The 21,055-nt window shown below is 40.0% G+C and overlaps 2 protein-coding genes across 2 annotated transcripts; one reads left to right on the plus strand and one right to left on the minus strand.

Moving 5' to 3' along the window:
• Positions 1-647: 647 nt before the first annotated feature.
• scyl1 (SCY1-like, kinase-like 1) lies at positions 648-15,017 on the plus strand. Its single transcript, XM_028588939.1, has 18 exons — positions 648-876; positions 1,790-1,930; positions 3,167-3,289; positions 3,383-3,609; positions 5,623-5,713; positions 6,264-6,419; positions 6,686-6,844; positions 6,989-7,096; positions 7,351-7,464; positions 7,596-7,751; positions 7,877-8,065; positions 9,494-9,569; positions 9,817-10,014; positions 10,545-10,693; positions 10,821-10,910; positions 11,704-12,027; positions 12,702-12,780; positions 13,607-15,017. The coding sequence occupies exons 1-18, from the start codon at positions 769-771 to the stop codon at positions 13,729-13,731; spliced, it is 2,613 nt and encodes an 870-aa protein (XP_028444740.1). The 5' UTR covers positions 648-768; the 3' UTR covers positions 13,732-15,017.
• Positions 15,018-16,010: 993 nt separating this feature from the next.
• LOC114562524 (HRAS-like suppressor 3) lies at positions 16,011-20,041 on the minus strand. Its single transcript, XM_028588940.1, has 5 exons — positions 19,922-20,041; positions 18,320-18,392; positions 17,891-17,999; positions 17,371-17,639; positions 16,011-16,828 (listed from the first exon to the last, which is right to left on the minus strand). Exons 2-5 carry the CDS (start codon positions 18,332-18,334, stop codon positions 16,706-16,708), a joined length of 516 nt encoding a protein of 171 aa, XP_028444741.1. The 5' UTR covers positions 18,335-18,392; positions 19,922-20,041; the 3' UTR covers positions 16,011-16,705.
• Positions 20,042-21,055: the final 1,014 nt, after the last annotated feature.

Consider the following 21,055-nt stretch of genomic DNA (forward strand, 5'->3'; position numbering starts at 1 on the left):
GTGCTTCAGTGTTGGCTGACCAGTCCAGTTTATTGTCCAGGTGTATTCCCAGATACTTGCAAGTGTTTACCACCTCCACATTGACCCCCTCAATGGTGACTGGCAGCAGAGTGGGCTTAGACCTACGGAAATCCACCACCATCTCCTTGGTCTTAGAAGTGTTGAGTTGTAGGAGGTTGAGTTTGAACCATTGCACAAAGTCCTCCACCAGGTCCCTGTACTCCTCCTCCTGCCCATCCCTAATACACCCCACAATTGCAGTATCATCCCAAAACTTCTGCATGTGGCATGACTCTGTGTTGTAGCAGAAGTCAGACATGTACAGAAAGCTTTCTTAATATCTGATGTCTACTCAGGTTTGTTTAATTAAGAGCTCTTGCTGTGTATATCATTAACGAAGTTTGAAAGTCTGTAACCATTGTACCTTTGTATTTTTTCATTTGTTTCTGTTTATTTTAATACTTTCATACTTACTTTCATATTATATTATTTGCACTTATTCATGTATAATGTTATTTGATTACGAAGTGTGTTGACTGAATATTTGTAAACTATATTCTGAAATAAATAAAAATAAAAAATAGAATTAAAAGGCCTGGCTGTCAAGCTATTGCGGAACCAATGTGCATAAACAAAGTTTACACGGAGCCATTTTACTTCCGTTCCATTTGCTAGCTTCTAGCCATTGACATATATACTAGCTAACATTAGCTGTTTAGTTCTTCTGTCACCGTCTGTGTGTTTGATGAGGTGTGGAGGAAAGAGGAGATGTGGTCCTTTTTTGCCAGGGATCCTGTCAAAGACTTTGCTTATGAAATTCTGCCAGACAGCCAAGAGACGTCTGGAATATGGACTCTACATCGGGGGAAGCGAAAGGTAAAAGACCTTTACCGATCCTCCGCTAGAGTTAGCCTCGTTATGGAGGCCTGCCACTTATATTAGCCGGCTAGCCAGCGTTAGTGTCAGTTACTTTGATTTAGCCTTTAGATACGCCCGGCGTTATGTCAGGTCTGTCCGTATCTTTCTCGCTGATTCAATGTCAGTGCTTATTTATTTTTAATGGTTGCTCTATGTATCTAACTAGTTGAGCTCAGGCTTTGTTTACTCCGAGAGACAGACACGTATTTCTCGCCACGTCACCCCGTTTTAGCAGAGTTAATAACTGTTACTGGAACCATTTTCAAGATAATATTTTATCACAGAAATAAAGGTACTGTCCCTCAGCACTGACAGCACCTCACATAACAAAGTGTCCTCATTTTTAGCGTTGAGCAACTCAGTCTTGACTTTGAGTGTCATCATCATCCCTGCAGGGCCAGATAATGACAACCAAGCACCAGCTTCCTGTGGTAGATAGACAGACGCTATATATCAAAAACGCAATAAAGTACTAAAATATGCTCTTTAAACGTGTATGCATACAGTGTGGAGATTGGATGTGCATTGAGTGTGCAAAATTAGGGTAATTAGAAATGATACTGTATGTACAAAAATTTATATATTGCACTTTGCCAAAGTTGCAGAGAATATAAATGGAAATGTGAGTCCAGTTACAGTGAGTGAGTCCAGAGGGACCTGAGCAGCCTCCCAGTCCACTGTTGTCCATTCTGCGACCAAGTGGGACATGATTTTCATCATGTTTATTGTAATTTTTGTGGTGATATGATATACTGTATTTGATTTTTTTTTTTCCCCACTCCTGTTTGATGTAATGAGAAAAGCATAATCTTGTAATGTTGTAAATATTACGTCAATTGTGTGAGTCATTTCACCCAACCTGCGTCCTCAGACCAACGGAGAGCCAGTGTCGGTGTTTCTGTACGAGGTAGCACAGGGAACAGAGCAGCAAACCCAGCTAGCCAAGGCTGCCTTCAAGCGTATGAAGACCCTGCGTCACCCTAACATCCTGGCTTATGTGGATGGATTGGAGGTATGTGTTTGTTTATTTTGCACCCATCTTTAGCTGTACACACACAATGCCATTGTGTATGATGTTCAGAGCAAAAATGGTGAGTGACCTTGTTTTGTAACTATCATATGATCATCTCCACTATCTTGCTTTTCTCTTCATGTTAACGTTCAGACAGAGGTGAGTGAGAATATGCCACTGTAGGCCTTCTAATATTTGCACAATAGTTGTAGTGAGTAGTGGACTACGTAGCCTAATAAAAGCAGATTCTTACTCCATTTGATCAGTTTTGTCTGCTCAACAAGGTCATAAAATATCCCAACTAATAGTTATGATGTACTATTTCAACAATGGCACACTTGGTGCATCTGTTGCATGCATCTATTGCATGTCTTGCCAAAAGATTAATTGAAAATAAAATCTATCAAGGGAAATATGACAGTTGATTGTCCAGGTTTGTTTGTTGCATATTCGTAATATTGAGGATTCTTACCACTCCTGAAATTGAGCAGCAACTGGAAAATTGCCAAACTCCTTAGCTTAGTATAATTCCTACTAGAGATGGCCCGATACCATTTTTTGCTTCCCGATACCGATTCCGATACCTGAACTTGTGTATCGCCCGATACCGAGTACCGATCCGATACCAGTGTGTCATATATTTTATTATGTTTTAACAACTGTATTCCACTACCCCTGTATGGATGTGATATTATTTCTATCTTTGTGAAACATGAACAAACACAAACAATGAAAGCCTCAGAACTTTCTTTTATTGTCCAATTTGACAGTCAGTTATAACGGAAGAAGAACATAAATAATCTACTTTAACGTAGATTTTCTTTAGGGCTTTATTACTTGATATCGGATCGGTGCATAAACTCCAGTACTTCCCGATACCAGCGTTTTAGGCAGTATAGGAGCCGATACCGATACCAGTATCGGTATCGGAACATCTCTAATTCCTAGCTGTGTTTCACGTACTCTAGTTTAGTAGGTCTGGATAATAATTCAGTATTAACCTTTACTGCCTTTTAATAGAAATCTGTGGTGATGAAACAATAATGTTTATTATGAAACATTGTTCTATTACATACAGTATATGGATAATAAACAGCACCGTGCTTGTTAAAATATATCTAATTATTTTTTTGTTATTGGGATGATATTTTTGCAGTGAAGCTGTTACAATAAAACATACACATTAGTTACATACACATAAAATAATGGTGGATTTTACTTGCGGTTCTTTTACAGACCGAGAAGAGCCTGTACCTGGTTACTGAGCAGGTGACACCCCTGGCAATCCACCTAAAGGCCCAGGCAGAGAAGGGTGGATCTGGCGAACTGGAGGTCTCCTGGGGTCTGCACCAGATAGTTGTAAGGATAGGAAAGCATGCCATGTGATACTTTTAGGGGAGCCATTTCTCTGTAACCCCTTACTCCACTTCTGCCATTTGCCTCTTCCCACAGAAAGCTCTGAGTTTCCTGGTAAACGACTGCCACCTGCTTCATAACAACTTGGGGGTATCGGCTGTTTTTGTGGATCGAGCTGGGGAGTGGAAGCTGGGGGCCCTCGACCACGTGGCCCCTGAACAGGGTGACCCAAGTGGGGTCTCACTCCCTACCCCCAAGGCTGTTTACCCAGACATGGAGAGATATGACCCACCAGAGATGTCCAATAGCAGTGGGGAGAAATGGTAAGAGAGTTGTGGGTCAGAATAATAATAAAAACAAGGGCTGGTCGCTTGAGTGTCCTAGTTAACTTGCAATTAATCGTGAATTAATCGGAAAAATTTTATCGGTTCTAAATGTATAGTATTTTAAAAGGGATATCTTTTTCAAGTTGTATTTAAGACTCGACTACTCCATTGGTAACTCAGTTCACATCGACAGTACATGCAAATAACTTTTTCTTGTGGCGAGAACCACCTGGAAGGGCTTTGAAACTCACCTTGCCCTTCAAAAGACCCTTTTGTTTATCCATTTCTGCTCAAGGAACTTTCTTTCTGCTAGCCATCCACTCCCGTTCATGGATGTATCAAGGCCCGCTCCCATTTCGCGTCTCATCTCCGCTGCATGCAGCCCACCCCTACTGACTGCCTGCGCTATGCTGCTGCGCAAGAGATCATGGGGGGAGAGACGTCAGCACTGTTTAGTGTTTAAACGAGGATCTGTGGACTGCACGCAATGAATGAATAGCATGAATAACACGACTTAACTTGTTATTAACGCGTTCATTTTGACAGCCTTAATAGTAACATGTTACACAGGAATGAATGAATTAAATGAATGCATGAATTTGTATTGGTCATACACCAAAGGGTAGGGTCAGAAGCTTCAGCTTATATAAGTCCCCCCCCGGTCACATTTTTAAAATAACAAACTCATTTTCAAGGTGATAAAATCAACAAGACAAAAAAGATAAAAGGAATTTTACAAAAAGAAAAAAACAAATCAAAATATACCTACATACATACATACGTACATACCCACAGACAGACATACATACACACCTACATATACCCATTAAGGGTGCTTATAAACATTGCAATTGCCACCTTAAGGTAAATAATAACTAATGATGACAACCATAATGGTAATGATGTTTATTATCATCAACATGATTATCCACCTTCGCACACAATAATATTACTCAATTTCTATACTTATCTAGTATCATATCTTTGAACCCTTTTTTTAAATTTAAAAACATTCCCGATATGTTTTAATTCACTTGGCAATGCGTTCCATAACTTCACGCCACAGACAGAAATGCACCTGCTTTTCCTTACTGTTTTACAGGTAGGTTGTTTCCAATTAAGGTCGCCTCCGAGGGCGTAAACCCCTTCTCTTTCTCTAAACATGGTTTGAATGTTGGGAGGAAGTAGATTATTTCGGGCTTTATAACTAACGTAGTATTTTGGTTAACCAGGTCCATGAATTTCAGTGTGTTTTACTTAAGAAATAAAGTATTAGTAAGATAATTGAAGCCGACATTATTCACAATTCGTATAGCTCTTTTCTGAACTGTGCACACTGTCTGTAGAGTGGTTTTACAGGCATTGCCCCAAATCTCAACACAGTACGTTTAATATGGTAGTATCAGCGTGCTGTACAGTGTTCATAGATCTATAATTTAGGAAGTGTCTGACTTTAGTCAACACCCCAGTGCTTCTGGAAATTCTGGATCTTACATGGTTTACTTGTAATTTTATGGTCAATTATTACCCCTAGAAAGGTGTGTTCATAAACTCTCTCTAACTCTTCAGTTTCTATCCTTAAGCTTACATGAGTTGTTAAATGTGTTTTGTGATTTCCAAAAATCATAAACTTAGTTTTTTTCAAATTTTAAAGATAACTTGTTTACATCAAACCACAGTTTAAATTTACCTAGTTCTACTGTCACCTTGTCCATTAGTCGTCTGTACAGAAAATGTTAGTATCATCTGCAAAAATGACATATTTCAATATATTGTACACGTTACAAATATCATTTATATACATAATGAATAATTTCGGTCCAATTATCGAACCCTGTGGCAGGGAAGAAAAGGAGAGAAGCAATAAGAACATTTGGAGAGGATGATGTTCATAATTGGACTACTTAAAGATACCTGTAAAAGTGTTGAGATATTAAATCTGGCCCTGGTGGGTACTGCCTAATTTTCTGGAGAAACTTTTGTATTGAACTGTGTGCTTGTTTGTTGCAGGGCAGGGGAGGTGTGGCGGCTAGGCTGCCTCATCTGGGAGGTGTTCAACGGGCCACTACCTCGCACATCCTCCCTTCGCTCACTGGGAAAGGTAAGACCTTTGTGTAATTACCACACCATTGTCATTGATTCCATGGCATATTTACACTTTTAATATTCTACAGCAAAACATATTTTAGCCACCTTAAAAAAAGACCACCTAAAAAATGTATTTAAGTTTACGGTAAGTTTTCATCGCTTTACCTTGTTGCAGACAGCTCTTTCTGACAGGGAACTGAAGCGGTTATGTCGCGCTCTTCAAATCCACCAGACTCTTTTGGGGAAAAAAATAATAATTTCACCTCGCAGAAAACAGTAGTTGCTGGTCATCACTGCTGCCTAACGCGTAGTCCACAGTAGTAACAATACATTGCTTAGCTTTTATGCCATTATTCCCAAACATTGACTGTGGTAACCAACGTCACTGCTTTTTGCTAAGGCTGAGTGGGTGAAAAACCCGGAAAGAAATGCAGATGGTCTCGGCCTTTAACCTACAGTTGCTTCATGTTTTCAGTGACCGCTAAAAGGAATCTTTGTTTGTGACATGAAGAAGTGTTCTTCAGTCTTGTGTTCTCTCTTGTGTGTCTTCTTCGTGCCCACAGATCCCCAAGGCCCTGGTCCCTCATTACTGTGAGCTGGTGGGGGCCAACCCCCGAGCTCGGCCCAACCCAGCCAGCTTTCTCCAGAACTGTAGAGCCCCCGGGGGATTCCTCAGCAACAGTTTTGTTGAGAGCAACCTTTTCCTGGAGGAAATACAGGTCAGCAGAGTTGCATAAAGACATGTATAACAGTGGTGTTTGTGTTGGTGCTACAATCAAACCTCACTAGTAAACTCCCAACGTAGACTATCAAGATAGAAACGGATCAAGTTCTATTGGAACTATCGTGTGGGGTGCATTGTTTGATTTTTATTGAGCAATTACAAACGAGTAGCATTGGAAAATGTGATGATCATATAACATTGAATAATAATAGTAAAAGGATTATTATAATAGTGGAATTCAAACTTTTTCTCTCTCTCCAGATCAAGGAGCCGGCTGAGAAGCAGCAGTTCTTCCAGGATCTGAGTGACAATCTGGACTCCTTCCCGGAAGACTTCTGTAAACACAAGGTCCTGCCTCAGCTGCTCACCGCCTTCGAGTTTGGCAATGCAGGTGCCGTAGTCCTCACACCGCTTTTTAAGGTGAATCTTTTAACTTTCACACATTACAAAATATCCCACAATATACAGAGTAAAACATAAACAAAACCTTCCGTCAAAGTAAGATATGGTTATATGGTTATACTAGGAATAATATATTCTCATCTCCCTCTGTCTGTCTGCCAGGTGGGGAAGTTCCTGTCAGCAGAAGAGTACCAACAGAAGATCATCCCTGTTATAGTGAAGATGTTCTCCTCCACAGACCGAGCCATGAGGATACGACTGCTGCAGCAGGTATGTAAGGCCTATTTTATTGAGCCGCTGAGACTCTCTTGCAGTGATTCATTCAGGGGACATTTGCGTTTTTTATTTTTCTATGTAGCATCCAGCAAGAATGTTAAACTTTGCAGCTCTAGTAAGATAAAATATTTAAAAAAACAGCAGGAAATGATATCCCTATTTGCTGTTTTTAAGCATGTGTTAAAGGATAAAAACGTGTATTTGCTCTGAAATAGTTTCCTCTCTCTGTCTATGTCTCTTTGTCTCAGATGGAGCAGTTTATTCAGTATCTGAATGAGGCAGCAGTCAATTCCCAGATTTTCCCTCACGTTGTTCACGGCTTCACAGACACCAACCCTGCCATCAGAGAACAGACTGTTAAGGTAGTTTGCATGATTTAAACACAACCACAAACCAGGAGATGTTATTCCATATTACTTGTGCACTGGATGTTGTCAGCCTCCTGTAGCTATAAATCTTCAACTCTATTCTATTTCTCCCTCTCACCCTCCAGTCTATGTTGCTGATGGCTCCCAAGCTAAATGAGACAAACCTGAACCAGGAGCTGATGCGTCACTTTGCCCGGCTGCAGGCCAGAGATGAACAAGGGCCAATCCGGTGCAACACCACCGTCTGCCTGGGCAAGATTGCCTCCTACCTCAATGCAGGGGTAAAGTACATCCACACCAGTGTTCAACACTTAATTCATTTAATGCAAAAAACAACAACACTTAAACCAAAGTTTGGTAAAGAATCTGTTTGAATGGAAGAATTTGGTTATTACTCTCTTCACAGACTCGACAACGTGTTCTTATTTCTGCCTTCTCACGAGCAACTAAAGACCCCTTTCCAGCTTCACGCTCTGCCGGTGTACTTGGCTTCGCCGCCACACACAACTTCTACAGCTTAACAGAGATCGCTGCCCGCATCCTGCCCACCCTCTGTGCCGTTACTGTTGACCCTGATAAGAGCGTCAGGGACCAGGTACACATGACTAATGAAAATTTGTGACTACATGGTGTTTCTTATGGCTTTTACGCTTGACTGCTGAATCATTTCTATGAAGATAGCAGAACAGTTTGCCTCTGCCTTGCAATATAGCTACTCAAAATTGAATGTATATAGCAAGAGTATTTAGATTGTTATTTATCAGCAGCACATTGCCTCGTCCTTATTAGATAGTAAAGATGGTAAGGAATCAGACTCAGAAAAAGATTTATTGCCATTAAGTAGCACTTACTAAGAATTTGTCTTGGTTGATGGTGCATTCATATATATTTTGCTTTTTGTCTGGAAATGTATGTGTGCAGAGGACAGGATGGACTGATGTCTGGATTCAAGCTAATGGTTAATTACAAGTGTTGAATAGTATGCAACAGCCAGGCACAAATACAGTTATGTGTTGAAGCATCTGCCATCTTTTATGCTTTGAGTGGCAGAACAAGACAAGCCAGAAGGAAAACAATGTTGGTTCTTTGAGATTCAGAGGCCAATTTATTCATTCTTCCTTCAGTGAGACAATCAGCAGTTGCTGCAGTCATATAGCAGAATAAGGGAGCACAGTGATGCCTAGTCACTACAACCATAGCATGTATTAGTGAAAATGTAGTCAAGATTATTAAGAACAATATAATGGCAGATTCTTTGAACAAAAAGGCACACATATGTCAGCAACATGTCGACATTGTAGCTTAGAACATTAAGCTGGTTATTACTGACTCATGACTCAACAGCAAGGTTTAGACCTATCATCTCATACGACCCACACTTGTGTGTGTGTGTGTGTGTGTGTGTGTGTGTGTGTGTGTGTGTGTGTGTGTGTGTGTGTGTGTGTGTGTGTGTGTGTGTGTGTGTGTGTGTGTGTGTGTGTGTGTGTGTGTGTGTGTGTGTGTGTGTGTGTGTGTGTGGGGTTTTAGGTGTTTTTCCAGTGTTTAAGTATCGTCCTGGCAGCCACTGTAATGCCAACCGTGATTACAGAAAACTCTTTACTAGATATGTTGTGTAATTGACTTCTGTCACCTAATAGACAGTCTTGGAGATTTTGGTAGGTTTCTTCCGGCCCAGTTACCTAAATATTCCAAAATGATTCTCCAGAAGGGCTGGATAGTTGGGCATTCCCAAATACAGTGTAATAGAGTGCCTGCTTCTTTCTGGCATTTCCCACACAAATTGTTATTCATTACTCCCATTCTGTATAATCTTAAAGGTATCCAATAATATCTGTATTATTTTATATTGGGTGAATTTCCCTTTCACTTCCCTTATGTATTTCCCGTTGTTGGATACTATCTTCAGCCATTCCTTGTCCTCCAGACTATTTATTTTGAAACACAATGATCCCAGGTGAAATTGTTGGATTAGACAACAAGATAAACTTGTAAATGTTCTCTCCTGCCTATCTCCCTCTGTCAGGCATTTAAAGCCATCAAGAGTTTCCTTTCCAAGCTGGAGACCGTGTCAGAAGACCCCACCAAGCTGGCTGATATGGGTATGTAACACTACACTGAGCTTTAGAGTCTGCCGTCTAGTTTTATTTATCATTCAGCAAGGAAACCAGTGATTACGTGTTACTATTTGTTTACATAATTTGCTCATTTTTCTGGGGAAAAAACAACAAATACTTCTGCTACTGGCTCAAATATCGGGGGCAGAATAAATAGACTAATTTCTTTCAGTTCTATATCTGAAATTGTAAAACTAAACACTTGAAGCTCTCTTCCCTGTCCATCCTGCAGAAAAGGATGTAGCGTCATGTGCTCAGCCTGCAGGTGCCTCTTCCAGCTGGGCCGGCTGGGCCGTGACTGGCATGTCCACCATAACTTCTAAGCTGATCCGAAACGCTCCAGGGACAGAGGGGGGTGCAGCAGCCGAGGGCAGTGAGCCCACCAACACCCCCAGCCCTACCGGTGCCACTGACGGAGCACCTTTACCTGGTAGGGTTATCACAATTGATTTGCTTGACTCCTATTACATTGTTGGACTCACAAATGCCAGTTTTAAAAAGATGAAAATGGTTGCAGCACAATCTGAGATATTGTCTTTTGTTTATGGCAAACATGTTTTTCCTTGTCAAAACCTGGCTCCTACATTACCCACAATGCAACTTGACTGCCAACAGTTTGGTTTAGAGATTCAGTTGTGTTATGCTGGTAGCAGCAAATGTAGTCTCAAGCAGAGATGAGGAGCGGACTACAGAGGTGTCACTTCTTTCTAACTCCACACCTCTAGATTTCTTTTCATTTTCAAACTTGTAGTTTTCAGCCCTAACCGACATTGAGTCAAGTCACATCACCTCAGGCAATTTATATTCGATTCTCTGCCACAAAAGGCTTCCTACAACCCTTTTCACATATGCAGTACACCGTCAAGACACTTTGATTTGTGAAATCTGTGAAGTTCCCCTTTTAAGAAGTCTTATGTGTGCTCTCTGAACAATTTCTGCTAGGTTTTCTTTCTTTTGCAGGTTCTGAAGCTAAAATTCCACAAGCCTCTGTGACTCGTCATGTTGCCACAAGTGGTGCCAACCAATCGCAGACTCATGAAGTAACAAGCAACAATGACGAGCCAATAGGAGACCGCTGGGATGAAGAGGAGGACTGGGGAAGTTTGGAGGTAAGACATCACCGCTTTGGACTAAAAGAAAAGGTTCCAAATTATTATTGAGATACACATGTCTATGTGAATTATGATTATGTTTAGTGTTATCTGTAATTGTTACTGTTGACTCTGTCTCATATAGGAGCCAGAGAAAGCTCACACTGAGCCAGATGACTGGAACACTGACTGGTCAGGAATGGCATCATCCAAAAAGAAGGCCAGTGACAAAGGAGTATGCACCCTTTAATTTGGAGCCATTATACATTACTCCCTTTAATAACTAGTTAGTAATAACTTTACTTCTTATGCTACTAACACCACTGGTATTAGTATATAGTATAGTATATTGTATTGGCTTGATACTGGGCTGAAATAGTTTATGAGGTACGGTAATGTTTTCTACACACCAAGACAATTTTTTTATTTGTTTTGTTCTATGTAGATGTGAAAGAACCAAAACAATCCCTCACACTGTCGATCACTTTTACTCACTTTATTAACAGTGTTTTGGTGCTCAGACCCCCCAACCCCAAATCTTTCTTGTCAGTTATTGGCTGAACGCTAGAACACAGTTTGTTATGTTTTTGTGGTCCAGGTTGGCCACTTTGTTTTTGTTGGCGTTTGTGGAGCCTGGGCTGTCTACAGAGACCGCGTTTTTTTTTACAATGTGTTCAGGGGACAGGCAGCTGGCGGATAGTGAGGAGAGGTTTGCTGTATGTGACAAAAAATGTTGTAGCCTAAAAAACACGTGACATCGCTTAGAGTACCTTTTTAATCCTGAAAATGTATGAATTGTTCCAAATGTTTTTAATAGATTGAAAAAACATGATCATCAGTGTACAGGATTTCTTTGGTTCTTTCACCGTCACGGTTTGTGATCTGATGCACCTGCCTGTAAGATTTTCCTAGAGTTCAAGAACTTTGTAGTCGGTGTTCTTTGTGTGGAAAATATGTGAATGATACAAAGCTTTTTAATATTACTTCAAGGAGTCTCAATTTCAATCTACAATCTCTCCAATGTCTAGGTGGGCCGGTCGTCGTCCTCCATGGCAGTGAAGAAGCAGAGCGCTGACTGGAGCAGCTCAGGCTGGGACGCCGACGACAGCTGGTCCAACGACAAGGAGGGGCAGGGTCAGAGCTCGGCGGGCGAGGAAGGCTGGGGCAATGACTGGGGGGAGGAGGACACAGACACAACCTTGGCCAATACGACGCTCCCCCTGCCCGAAGGGGTGCGGTTAGCCAGCGAGTACAACTGGGACAGCAGCAGCTCAGCCAACAAGGGGGCTAGCCAGAACGATCTGTTCGCCAGCGTGTCCCAGAGAAACCCAGCCGGCACTGCTGCCACCACGGTGAGGATGGAGGGAGGGATGCAAAAACATAGTAGAGAAAGAGATAAACCGATTCAATTAGTGTCGATTAGATTTTGAATAAATAATGTCAGAAATTGTGAGTTCTGAAAGTGATTAAATGGCAAAAAATGCAACAACACCTAGTGATAGGGATATAAATGATGCATCCTTGTTGATTTGTTTTACAGATTTAAAGTGTTCCAAGCCTGCATAGTAAGCTATTCATGTTGTTGGTGTGCAAAAGAAGTGTAACCAAATGTACATTAAATAACTGTAACCTCTATGTAATCATGAGACTTACAAATGGAGGTAGAGGGATGAAGGTGGAGGGAGATGTTTGTGCTGTCAGATTTATTTATAGAGGCCTTTTTAGAACAATTGAAGATAATAAACAAACTGTTGGATGATCTTGAAGTAAATTAAAGAAGCTGGTCATAAATAATGAACTACCTGCTTTAAAGGAATAGTTTGACTTTTTTGGAAATACACTTTCTTGGAAAGAGTTGGATAAAAAGATGAACTCCACTCTTGTGTCCGTACAGTAAAATGAAACTAGAACCAGCAGGCAGTTAGCTTAGCTTACCATTATAACTAGACATGGTTATAAACTGTCCAAAATTTAAATAATCTGGAATTTAGGAAAAGTCAGGAATATCACTGTCTGTGTTTGTCAGACTGGAGATGGCTGGACTGCAGAGGCAACAGGAGACTGGGGAGCTGAGGAGAGCTGGGAGTCAGTGGATGGCAACCAGGGTAAGTCTCAGTTGCCCCCCCCCATAAGAAATATGAACCTTTATCTGTCACATCACTGGACCGTTTTTACAAAATCTTCACTTAGTTGAACCTCTTCTTTATACACACTAATGCTCAAGTATTCTTGTTAGGTGACCATTAGTCTCACATTGCCAGACCTTCCTCCACAGCGCTGCGGAGGAGGGATTGGCTAGTCCACACAGCATTCCGGGATGGGAGAAAAAGGTGCTCTGGTTTATTGGCATTTCTTCAAACCAATCACAATCGTCATGGGCAACGCTAAGCTCCGGGAAAAGCCATGGTGCTGCTGCAAAATAGCCTCGGGAAGGAGATTGTTGTGGTGAAACGTGTACGTTCAAAAGTTGTTTTAGTCGTGCAACAGATAGTGTAGCTAGCTGTCTGGATTTACCCTGCAGAGATCTGAGGAGCAGTTAACCATAGTCCTCATAAATACACTGGAGTTTAAAATTCCAACGCAAAGGGGCGGCCTCTAGCTCACCCAGTAAGAGTGTTCGCCCCATGTTGGCTGAGTCCTGCAGTGGCGCGGGTTCAAATCCGACCTGCTGACCTTTGCTGCGTGTCATCCCCCATCTCTCTCTCCCTTTCCTGTATATCCACTGTCACTCTATAATAAAGGAAAAAGCCCCCAAAAAATAATCTTAAAAAAAAAAAAAAGGTAACCAACATCCGGGCAAAAAAAAAAAAAAAAGGGGGAAATAGTGGAATTTCCGACAGCAACGGAGCAATCGCGGAAGTAGACAAGATGACCATAAACTAACGTACTGTATGCCTGTGTATTAAACTTCTGGTCTTTATTGTCATCCAGGTCTCAGCAAGGCCGAACTTTCCAAGAAAAAACGGGAAGAGAGGAGGAAAGAGCTGGAGGCAAAACGGGCGGAGCGCAAAGCTGCTAAAGGTCCTCTCAAACTGGGTGCACGCAAGCTGGACTGATGGGGATCCAAAGCAAGATTTGAGGGTGGGGAGGTAGAGGGAGGAACCATAGACCACAGTGACTGGAGCCAGAGCAGTAGATGGAGGCTTAACATTCCACAAACAAAGGACCAGAAAGAAGTTTTAGCAGTGAACGAAATACTGTGAACGAGTGTGAAAGATGAAAACGTTACAGTTGGTCAGTAGATGACTCTCAGCTTTGGGATTCTGTCTTTCTTCATTCGGGAACTGACAGATGGGTGAAAAGGCAACAATCTAGTGCTTTATGAATGCATTATTGTGGATGGCAGAGCTGAAACAAACACAGGGACAGAAAGATGGAAGAGCAGCAGCCCGAGTTGAACACAAAATGTGCCCCCCACTCATTAAGTTGCAGTTGTAAAGTAAATGTATATAAACAGTGCATTTTGTCTTAACATGACATGAAGAAATGACACTTTTTTTAAGAATTGTTAAATATATATATATATAACATAATTATCAGAATCAAATGTATTAGACTGAATGTTTTTCAGTTCACACACACACACACAAAGTGGATATGAATGTTTTAGTTCAGTTATCACTTATTTACAAATTTAAGACTTTAAAAAAATCCATGCATGCACCTGTATATTTGTGTGGCCTAACAGAAGGTTTCCTGGCCCAGAGTTTTCTTGGCACGTTCAACACTGTATTTTACCGAACTGAACTGGCCCGACAAGTGACACATTTGACTGATTTTAGATCTGTGAACGTGTCACATGCACTGCAGACACATGATGGGAATAAGTAGTTAAATTGATGCTGGAGAACTGGTTGCAAGGGAAAATCAATGTATGTGTTTACATGCCTTTTTCCTGTGTGTCCTAGTAGTGCTGTGGTGAAGGGTTTATGAAATCAAGAGTTATATTTTTCAAAATCCTTGGATTACCTGAAGGTACCTGTATAATCCTTCAGATCTCCCTAAACGTTTATTTTACTCTTTTTATTTGTGCCTTTTTATTCAATGAAAACGGAGCATTTCAACTTGAAATCTCTTTCCACCAGCAGATTTTGTGTTTTCATCAAACCTTACGGTGTAACCCCCATATCTTCTGCCTGTGTCGGATATGATATTGTTAGGTTTGGTGTTACTTATACAGGATGCCGATTAGACACGATCAACAGCCGTCACCATTGGAGCTAATGTCCTGGTACCAAGCTGTGTTTATTTGGGGTGGACTGAGGAAGACTGGATGCAAACTTTTACTGAGAATCCAAATCATGTGGCATGTTAGCTGTTAATAAATATTAAGTAAAATAAATGTATGTTTTCTTCTTTAAATTAATAGGCTGTAGTCCTCTTCCTCCTCAGCTAATGTATGAGCCAAGAATTTAGTGAGTTGTCGTCAGGAGGATGGGAGGGGTATCTATCTTTGAGATTTCTGCCTCCACCTCAATACATGAGGTGAACATGTCACAGACCTCAATGTAGATTCTTCAGTAGAAAATATAACTATAGGATTTATCGACATACTTCAGCCGATTATCCATTCACCTCCATGGTATTGGGCACGTAGTCTGGGGAGAGCTACAGCTGTTTTTGTTTTTTTTGCTGTAAGAACCACAAATGAAATGTCATTGATTTGTATTAAGGCGAAGACCGGCATCTCAAAGACTGATATTTTCAAGCCTGTACAGATAAAACCAAATCTATCTAGATAGACATAACTAGAGGGAACTAAGCAAGAAACACGCCTCCAAAACACAATAGTCTATGCTGACAGTGGTAGACTATAAACTTCTCAAGGTAACCTGGCCATGCATAATATGCTTATCTAATTTATGGTACAATAAAATGTGTTTTCATTGTGAGTACCTTTTGCCATATTTTCTGTAACGATTAGAGAGATTTCATGTAGGTTATGGAAACTCATCCATGCGCACAATAATGCCACCAATGCAATTGCATTTAAGCAGTCACACAAAATCCCTGACATGATACACTTCCAGAGGAAGCAAGAGCTCATGTACTGGATTAAGCCAAAAGATGAATTCAGTAAAATCACTAAAATCCACAGATGGTCTGGGGATGAACAGCATGTAAAAATGTTAAAATATTTTAAATTAAAATATGGTGGCTTGTCCCTACAATACAGTAATATTGAAATAATACCGTATGCTGCTTCTAATTCAAATGCTTAGAGATTAAAATGAACAAAAGAGATCAAAGGAAATAAGTGAACAGGTAAAACCAAGATTAAATGCATTCAGGGCCCAGATGGTTTGGAGAACTGAGGGGACATCACACCATCCAGTATCACATAAATTATTTATTCAAAACAAATTTAAGAGAAGACACTGTATTATGAATTCTAGTTAACTTGTGAACTCATTAGGAGATAGCATGTCATAAGAAAACTGCTGAATTAGATCCATCCACATCCTCACTCCTTTCAGTTCATCAAGGTACTACTAGAATAAACAGTTGGCTGTAGTGAATTTGACATTACATGGCATTTTCTGTGAGATGTAACCACAATATCATTATATTAGCTTAATTTTGATTATGTAAAATATTCTTGTCTAAAGGCTCGACTTTGGTAGCTAATATTTCTTCATAAGCAACCACCACAACTTTGTTTTTATCATCCTTCACAATACAAAACATATCTATATTCATCTGCTTAATCTTCAGTTCATATTAAAACATTGAAACATTTTATCTTGGCAGCTTCATTAGTGGAAATAGTGCTTGTGCTTGTATGTGCTGTCTGTAGAAATTTGAAAAATACAATCTTGATCCCAAACCTAACAGCTTTGCATTGTTATTCAAACCCACGAAGGCATGCGGGACATATGGTAAAGTTGAGTAGAAATCTAATTTCTGACTAAATCACAAATGTAAATTAATGTTTTCTGTGAGCTAAAGCCTAGCTTATACACTAATCATGATCACACAGAAAACGTTGGTGATCTGTTCATGAAGTCCCTGAACAGGCGACCTGGTACTTCACTGTGTGTTCTTGTTTTCTTTTTTGCCGCCTCCAAACAGAGCTCCTGCTAGAGCCACGATCCCCAGACCCACCACTGCAGCCACACCTGCGACCATGACTGTTTCTCCAGCTTTACACACCTGCAGAGGGAAACAAACACCTTTTAGTTAGTGAGCGGAGTCTTCTACACACTCAAAACTCCATTCAAATCATCCACAACTCTGGGAAAGATATCCCTCATATATTAGGACATTTTTCAGCTTATTGTTTTGTACCACCAAGATTCCTTTTACTATTATAATGTAATGGGCGGCAGAAATGTAGATTGTGCTGTCAAAAAGGTTTGAGAGGTTTTCGTGGATGTATTGATACTTTCTTTCCTCACCGACTGAAAATAGGTCTCTCTAAGGATCCATTGTAACTGACGTGATAACTTTTACCATGCCTGCTTACTGAAACTAATATAAATTGCTCATTCATATTATTATTTTTTTTGTTGAAATGTGTTTATAGCCCATATGTTGTTTTTTTATCTCACCACTGGTGAGTCACCAGCACAAACTTTTTAACTCATTTTAATGGATTTTGTTTTTGTGTGTTTTGTCTTGCCAAAAGGTACTTCTTTTCCGTTTTTCACCCCAGCCCCCAAAGAAAGTCTTGCATGCAACACGGGTCCACCGACCTGCCGGGACTCAGCTTTTCCGTAGCGCAGCTCGTTTGCAAAGTGCTCACAGTTCCCCCTGAAGACGCAGTACGGCAGCTCATGGCCCACCTTCACACAGGCCTCCCTCACAATGACGTGAACTGGGCGGGGCTTGTACTTGTTGTCCAGGCTGTTGTTGATTTCCCACCGGTCGGTTCCCACCACGTCCCACAGCTCCTCTTTCTTCACAATGGCCTTCTCAGTTACGACAGACATTATACTGCTAGCACCTGCACCTGGGACCTCAGCTATGAATAAAATAGAAATGACAAAGAGAGAGAAACAGACATAACTTGTGTGGGTTTATGCAAAATATTGCAACATATTTTGTGTTTTTAGTGGTTTATGAATTAGTTAAAACAAAATCTAAATCTGATATTCTGGTCTGAAGACCTTCATGTGACAGTTAATGTGGGCTGTTTTATGTTCCAGAATGAGGTTTATTAGATTAATATTTGGGAGAAGCTCTTGAGACAGTTGTGTATGGAAGGTGACTCACAGGGTGGTGCCAAGTGAACAATGAAGCCATCGCCAACATACACAGCCCAGTGCTGATAGGAGCCCCGGAAGATCTCAATCAAGTCCCCGAGCTCTGGTTTCTCATCGTACTTGGATTAGAACACACAGGAACAAATGTTTGACTTAGCAACAGACTGTTTGGCAACAACTGCAGTACTCTGACCTGACCGGACTCTCTGGGTTAAACACAGATAAGATAGGACTTGTAATGGGCTATATTTAAAAAAAAAAAACTTGACTTGAAAAGGTTTAAATTCAATTCAATGAAATGTTACATACAATAATACCTTGGACACAGGCTATAAAAGTTGCATAACAATATTTTGCTATAATAGAACATAAAAACAGCAACATCAAAAAAACCACTGTTCTAATTTTCCATATTCTGATTAAGTGATAACTTCCTAACCAGTGTTGGGGCCATGTCAGGGTTTCTTTTGTCTGGTTTCGAATAGTTTGACTTTCCAGGTAACTTTCAGCACCTGAAGGAACAAAACATTTTACAGACCAAATATTAGCACACAACATGAGATATGTAGAAAATGTAAACTTAAAATACTAAAAAAAACATTACTATTTATTATTAGTATCACTACTACTACTACTATTTACAACTGCCCAAAACCCACATTGGGAAATACTGTCACTGCAGCTCATGCTTACTGATAAATAGTACGCTACATCTATATAAACTCAGTTGCCAGTTTATTAGGTACACCTAGTTAGAAGTAATTGATGCAGTCTAATACAACAGTCCTGCACGTGGCTGCACGTGTTCTGACTGGAACAAAGAAGTTTGAACATATTACACTTGTCCTTAGACTTTTACACTGGCTCCCAGTAAAGGCTATAATTGATTTTAAGATTCTGCTCCTAGTATATAAAGCTCTCAACGGCCTTGCACCTCAGTATATTAGAGACATGCTCATTATATATGAACCAGCAAGACTCCTCAGATCTACAGGCAGTGGTCTTTTAACTGTCCCTCGCTGTAACTCCAGAGCAGGGGAGGCTGCTTTTTGTGTCTATGCCCCAAAGATATGGAATACCCTGCCCGTGGAACTGAGAGAGGCCTCCACACTGAACATTTAAAAAAAAAAAAGGATAAAAACCCTTCTTTTTACAAAGGTTTATGATTAACAGTTTGTCGCAGTTCAATGTTGATCTTTTAAGTGTGTGTGTGTGTGTGTGTGTGCGTGTGCCTAATATCCTCTGTATAAAGTGTTTTATTTGTAAGTGTACTTTTTTGTACAAAGCACATTGTGTTAACTTATATGAAATGTGCTGTAGAAATAAAGTTTGATTTGGAATAAACCTTTCTTCATGAAGGTTATAATCAGTTTTTGTTTAAACTGTTTTAGAGAGCGGTTGATTCAACTTTATGATCATTTGAGGCTGTAGGCTTGTGTGACTTGTTTGTGGTGCTGTTGAACTGTACTGCATTATACTAACAGCCGTTTCTGTTATTTAGCCTACCCTCATTGATATGAAAGGGGGTGGACAAAATAGTAGGAAATCCTGTCAATATAACGCCATTCAATTCAACAGCACCACAAACTACAGCCTCCAAAATGATCATACAGTTTAATCAACACCCCTCTAAAGTGTAGCTATTATATTATAACCTTCATGGAAGGGAGGATTTATTGCACGGCTGTTATACTGCAATATTTAATTGTCTTTTTAGTCAGATAATTTACAGCACTTTATATGCGGGTAATGCTTTAATGAAGCTTCAAATCATTTAAATTTCACGACCCGCTGCAATGTGGACAAAGAGGGTCATCCGGTTCAGTTTTAAAGTTAAACAATGTTAAGCTACGCTCGATCGACGAAACTTGTAACGTAGGCCGAAAGCTAACGTTAGTGATTAGCTTGAACTGGTCCTTCTTTAGATCACCAAACAGCCGCTGTTACAACAGCCACAAAACACCGAAGCATCACGAAAACACGGCCTCGGCTGACACACGGTTCAGTTTAATGTAAACGTTTTACCCGTCTGTCCTCTTACCTTCAAAAGAGAATGTCCACAGCTCTCTTTAATACCAGAGACGTCACCAAAGAGACACATACCAAAACTCAGCTGTGAGCGATCAGCTGATTGTTGCTCTGTTTAGCCGCAGCACGTGACCTTAGGCTGCTGTATCTCAATATTTGCAATAACGAAACTGAGACTATCTGCCACTTTGACGAATGCGTATGTATTAAATTATTTTTGGTTAGATGGAATATTTCTTAAAGATGTTGAATAGCTCAGATCTTTATTTAGAAAAAAAGAGACATTATGGTTTATGATAAGATAAGAATGATATTGATTTTAAAAGATGTTTAGCCTCTTTATTTTATATGGAAAATTCTACATTGACAAATGCAAAAGAAACACACATACAACAATTCAAAATAGAAACCTGACAGTCCTCTAAAACATTACGCTGACTGAAGAATACTAAAGCAATGGAAACTGTATGTGTAAATCCTTTGTGTAAAGTGCTGCACCCCAATTATGCTGTATTCTAAATTTAATTTGTATTTTGTCACTGATGTTTCTTTTTATTTATTCGTATTGTAAATGTGTGTAAAGCACTTTGTAACTGCGTGTTTTTAAAAGTGCTATATAAATTAAGTGTTACTTACTTACTTAAATATTATTCTTTGTCTCTATCATATTACATGGTACTATGTGTGTATATGTGTTCTGTCTTTTTGCCGAATTGTATACCTTTTTTGAAGATAAGTGAATGAATTATTCATATATATGACAAACTGTATTGCTCAGGTGACCTATATTATTTGTAACACAGTCACATTCATTCTATCATCATTATCACTCTGCAGAATGATGGCATCACTGTGACAAATGTAAAAGTTGATAACAGTGTTTGGTGGTTGACATGCACTCACGTCTCTGACGTTTCATAAAATGCATGTTAAAACACTCCTGCTCTGTTTGCCTGCATTTTGTGTTTACACTATCATTTTATTCACAGTGGTTTAAGAATAAACTGGAAGCCCTTACAGTCAGTGTACAACATTTGCACATTCTTTACTCAATATTTTGCACATTCCATCTTTTTCATTTGAAAAAAACTTTACAGCTAGAATGTATAGTTATTTTATTGTAAATGTCTTTTTTTTATATTATGAC

The sequence above is a fragment of the Perca flavescens genome, chromosome 10 (assembly GCF_004354835.1).
Source record: "Perca flavescens isolate YP-PL-M2 chromosome 10, PFLA_1.0, whole genome shotgun sequence".
Classification (NCBI taxonomy): Eukaryota; Metazoa; Chordata; class Actinopteri; order Perciformes; family Percidae; genus Perca; species Perca flavescens.

Coding starts and splice junctions, on each gene's coding strand:
- scyl1 (XM_028588939.1), top strand. CDS start 769: ATGTGGTCCTTTTTTGCCAGGGATCCTGTCAAAGACTTTGCTTATGAA. Junction 3,610..5,622: donor AATAGCAGTGGGGAGAAATG/GTAAGAGAGTTG, acceptor TGTTTGTTGCAG/GGCAGGGGAGGTGTGGCGGC. Junction 7,752..7,876: donor CCTCCTACCTCAATGCAGGG/GTAAAGTACATC, acceptor CTCTCTTCACAG/ACTCGACAACGTGTTCTTAT.
- LOC114562524 (XM_028588940.1), bottom strand. Junction 17,640..17,890: donor TGTTCACTTGGCACCACCCT/GTGAGTCACCTT, acceptor TTTTATTCATAG/CTGAGGTCCCAGGTGCAGGT. Junction 16,829..17,370: donor GAAAAGCTGAGTCCCGGCAG/GTCGGTGGACCC, acceptor TTCCCTCTGCAG/GTGTGTAAAGCTGGAGAAAC.